The sequence below is a fragment of the Vanessa tameamea genome, chromosome W, assembly GCF_037043105.1.
Source record: "Vanessa tameamea isolate UH-Manoa-2023 chromosome W, ilVanTame1 primary haplotype, whole genome shotgun sequence".
Classification (NCBI taxonomy): domain Eukaryota; kingdom Metazoa; phylum Arthropoda; class Insecta; order Lepidoptera; family Nymphalidae; genus Vanessa; species Vanessa tameamea.
Window position 1 is genome coordinate 946,706 of NC_087340.1, and position 4,811 is coordinate 951,516.

The 4,811-nt window shown below is 34.2% G+C and overlaps 1 protein-coding gene across 1 annotated transcript; it reads left to right on the forward strand.

The window, feature by feature from the left end:
- Positions 1-3,993: 3,993 nt before the first annotated feature.
- On the forward strand, positions 3,994-4,573 carry LOC135194588 (uncharacterized). The gene is made up of 2 exons (XM_064220198.1): positions 3,994-4,171; positions 4,233-4,573. Exons 1-2 carry the CDS (start codon positions 3,994-3,996, stop codon positions 4,571-4,573), a joined length of 519 nt encoding a protein of 172 aa, XP_064076268.1.
- Positions 4,574-4,811: the final 238 nt, after the last annotated feature.

Consider the following 4,811-nt stretch of genomic DNA (forward strand, 5'->3'; position numbering starts at 1 on the left):
TGCATGGGTATTAAGTTTCCCATTATATTTATTATACAACGAATCACTTCGCTCGGGTGTTTTTCCTAATAAGTGGAAAATAGCTAGGATCGTACCAGTTTATAAGTCCAAGGGTAGTGAGTGCATTGAGAATTATAGACAGATTTCCATACTTTCCACTTTTGCCAAAGTATTTGAAGCAATAGTTTACCCATATCTAGAATGTCATGTTAAGCAAATGATTAATAATAACCAGCACGGCTTTATAAAGGGTCGATCTACAACATCAAATCTTGTTTCGTACATTGAATTCATTGTGCCAGCTATTGATAACCACAAGCAAGTTGACGCAATTTATACCGATTTAACCAAGGCTTTCGACAAAGTTTCGCACGATGTTTTACTCTTAAAACTAAGTAAGTACGGACTTAATGGTAAAATGCTTGAGTGGTTCAAATCATATTTATACAATAGACAACAATTTGTTGTCCTAAAAGGTTTTAGCTCGAGTCTATATAAAGCCTGCTCCGGGGTTCCTCAAGGGTCACACTTAGGACCTTGGCTCTTTAATATCTTCATTAATGACATTTGCGATACGGTACATTATAGTAGAGTATTTTTATTTGCGGACGATTTAAAATTAACAAAAGTAATTAATAACTTAGCTGACTCAGAGCTCTTACAGGTGGATATCAATGCTGTATATAATTGGTGTAAAAATAATAAAATGGAATTAAACGTAAGTAAATGCAAGCATATAAAATCGAAACAATATATAGCATTGATAACATCAAGTTGGAGGAAGTTTTTGAAATGAGTGATTTAGGTGTCATTTTTGATGACAAGCTTACTTTTGTCCCGCACTTCAATAAAATAATTGCGAAAAATCCCAAAACGTTAGGATTTTTAATGAGAAACGGTAAACACTTCACGAATAACACGAAAAAATTAATCTATAACGCTTACGTGCGTAGCGTTCTGGAGTACGGTAGTGTAGTGTGGAATCCTTGTTACAGTGTACATCGTCTGCGTATAGAGAGAATACAGAACCGATTTGTATATCATCTATCCAGGAACAAAAAATTCTCATACAATAAATGTAATAAAAATGACAGCAATCTCTTGAAAGATTTTAATATGGATAGTCTCTCTATACGCAGACAATTATTAGATCTTTCTTTCCTATTTAAGATAATTCGTAACGAGATTGACTGTACTCACTTACTTGAAAAGATATACTATCGTATTCCAAGGCGTAATGCTCGTAGTTTTCTGGGTACTTTTGATGTCAGAATATCAAAAACGAAATTAGGAGGTAATGCACCAATACCTAGATCAACTCGGTTGTACAATGGTTTTAGTCAAGATCTAGATATTTTTAATGACTCTGCCATGATTTATCGTAAACGTGCGCTAGAATTGTTCAGAGATGCAAATAAATAATAAAGGAATAATAAATAATGTTTAATAGCTATTTTTTGTTGTGCTCTCTTAATTTTATTTTATATTAATTTGTATATTTTTAGTGATTTTTTGTAATGTAAACTTTGCATGAATTTAATGAATTATTTAATTTTAATTTGTACATATATCAAATCAAATTATTTGTGTTTTTAATTTTAATTTTATTAAGTGCATGTTTAATTTTTATCAATTTTAACTTTTTTTTTTTAAATCTTTCTACTCATGTTGCTTATGTGTTAATGTATTTTTAAAACAAATATTGTAATTGTTGTGGCTACTTTAAAAAGCTTCACATGTTAACTATTTTCATTTAATTGTGTTACATTTGTCATTAAAACATGTAGTAGCTACTAGTGGTCCTTAAACTTAAAAAAAAAAAAAAAACAAACACTGGATATCACAAAGCTCAGAAATCTTAAATGAAATGGCTCAAAATCAAAATAAAATTAAAGAAGTGGTAAGTGGTAAATGAATTAAGAAGTGAGGAAAATTCAATTAAATATGCCCATTTATCTCAATATCTTATAACGTTCTTCATCAGATAACGTTGAATTTGAACCTTATCCGATGAACTATTGGGTTGGAGAATTTATTTGCGTGCTTAATACGTGCGTTTCTATGTATAAGTTAGAAACATTTAATAAGATGATAGAAGAGTTAAACACTCTCTATGGCCGAAAGCAAATACTGGATATACGTTTTAGGGAATATTTCGATATCGTTAAGTTAGGATAACAGTAAAAATTTAGTGTTAGTATTTAAGCTCCCGGTCGTTTTTCCTACCACTTATAATCTTTACAGACCATCTATAGTTCTTAATAAGCATAACAGAATAAAATTCCCATCCTATCCCTTCCTAGCAATTCACGATACAGATTTGATGTACATAGAGACAGAATGCCCGAAGTCCAGTCAGTATTATCTCTGTGAGGATAACATCAATCAACACTACAAGAGTCAAGGCGATTGTATATATCGCTTAATAACTACGCAACAAATCGACAAATCTTATCAGTACGCTACTACCGAACTGAAAACTGCAGCTGAAGTACTCGACGATCGCCGCTACGTAGCAAGCTTCCCTACAACCACGAGGATTCGCATGTTCTGCACTAAAATGCAATATAACACCATTAAAGGCAGTTAAGGCTTTTACAAGCTATATTGTCATCATTTAACAAACTATATTAATTGAAGCTACCACCGGTTCGGAATGTAGATTCTACCAAGAAGAACCGGCAAGAAAGTCAGTAGTTACTCTTTTTCAACATTTAAAAATACAGTCATGTTAGTTAAATACAATTATATACATATGTATGTCATATATTCTGCATGGAAGTCAACAAGTATTAACTCCACGCTTTTTTATCACGCTTTTTTATCCTTACTTCTTGTGCACATACGATCATTATCACTGATTTTATCAAAGTGAAAATACTCTAGCTCCAAGATTATAAATAGGCCGGATTGCTCTCTTTTGTAAAATACAAACAGATTCAATATCTACAGCGTTACTCCCAAAGTAATATGCCATATTACATAATACTCTGAAAATAACCAAAATATACTAGACGAGCGGTATCAATATCAGTTAGTTGTCTAACTTTTCTAACCGTGTATGCTACAGAGCTGAGTCTTCCTGTCAGGGACGATAAATGAGGACTCCACTGAAGTCTGGAATCCAATGCTATTCTTAAAAATAGGGTAGACCGAGGCGAATCGGATCACAGGGCGAATCGGATCTAAATAAGAAATTTGTTGATAATTCAAATATCGCATTCACATAGAACGCATTCAACCGTCGTTTTTCGTCTCTCCTCTCACCCCACACCTCCCAACATAATCAGTATTTCGATTGCGCTTGTGAATCATTGTCGACGGCGCTCGTCAGCGACTCGGTCGTTTGTGTATGTCGCAATTTTGGCGCTAATCTAAGGTATGTACTTACAATTTATTTGTGTCATATTACGTATTTGTGTTAAAACTCAACTACTTAAGGTTTATCTTGTTAAGCAAGGTGTCTATATTAGAGAATCAATTCGCTTTTAAGTATGATCTTAGATGTTAACGTATAAAATATTTATTTCAAAAGTCTTGATTATGGGGCTAATCGGATCATATCGTCAGGGGCGAATTGGATCACACTTTTAAACTGACTTATGAAATGTTTAAGGTTATTGATTCATATTTATCTAATTGTATGTAGATGGTTCGCACGTACAAAAGAAAGACTAATACCGGAGAATGGTCACAAGAAAAAATGAAAGAGGCAGTAAGTAAAGTCCAGAATAAAGAAATTTACGTAAGGCTGCTGAGATTTTTGCAGTACCGTTAACGAGCTTACAGAGAAGAGCTGCTTTATCCAGGGGTATTATTAAGCGTCGAGGTGGATAGCCAGCTTTAGATGAGAACGCAGAAAAGAAGTTAGCTGACCGGCTATTGCACTTGGCAAGTCGTGGCTTCGGAATTACACCCAAAGCAGTACGTAAGTACGCGTTTGAATTTGCAGAACGTCAAAACATAAAACACAAATTTGACAGAAGTGCCAGAATGGCTGGCCAGGACTGGTTTCATCGCTTCATGCAAAGGAACAAAAAATTAACTATTCGGAAGCCGGAGGGTCTCACAAAAGCAAGGATTGATGGTATGAAGAAGGAGAAAGTGACATACTTCTTTAATACTTTGGAAACAGTAGTAGATAACAACAATTTAAGAGGAAGACCTGAATGTATATACAACGATGAACGAAACGGGGATGCCACTTAGTAATCGCCCACCCAACATTATAGCCCAAAAAGGTGCTAAAGATGTTGTCAGCATGACCAGTGTTGAACGAGGTGAAAATGTAACCGTCCTAGCCTGTATAAATGCAACAGGACAGTACATACCTCCATATGTTATATTCAAAGGTGTACGTAAACGTTACGATTTACTCCTAGGTATGCCACCTGGTACTGAAGTGGCCATGACAGAAAAGGGCTGGGTTACCGAAGAAGCTTTTAAGTTGTGGCTGCAACATTTCAATCGCTACCGGACCCCAGGAAAAGTAATTCTAATTTTGGATGGACACGCGTCTCACACCACGCGGGGAAATGGACCACATATATGTGAATTATGTGCCGATACTTAAAATTGATCTCATTATTAATTTTTTACTCATTCCAAACCTATAGTGTTAAAAAATTTAAATTTTATTTTTAATGTTGTGTACGATCCGATTCACCCCGAAAATTGGGGCGATTCGGATATTTTTGTTTTTAATAGCTAATTAAGAGAATATATGTATGATTTAAGTTTTCAAATGTTTATTCCATAGCTGATTGTTACTTCTTACGTTTTTATCAATAAAAATAACATTATATAACACT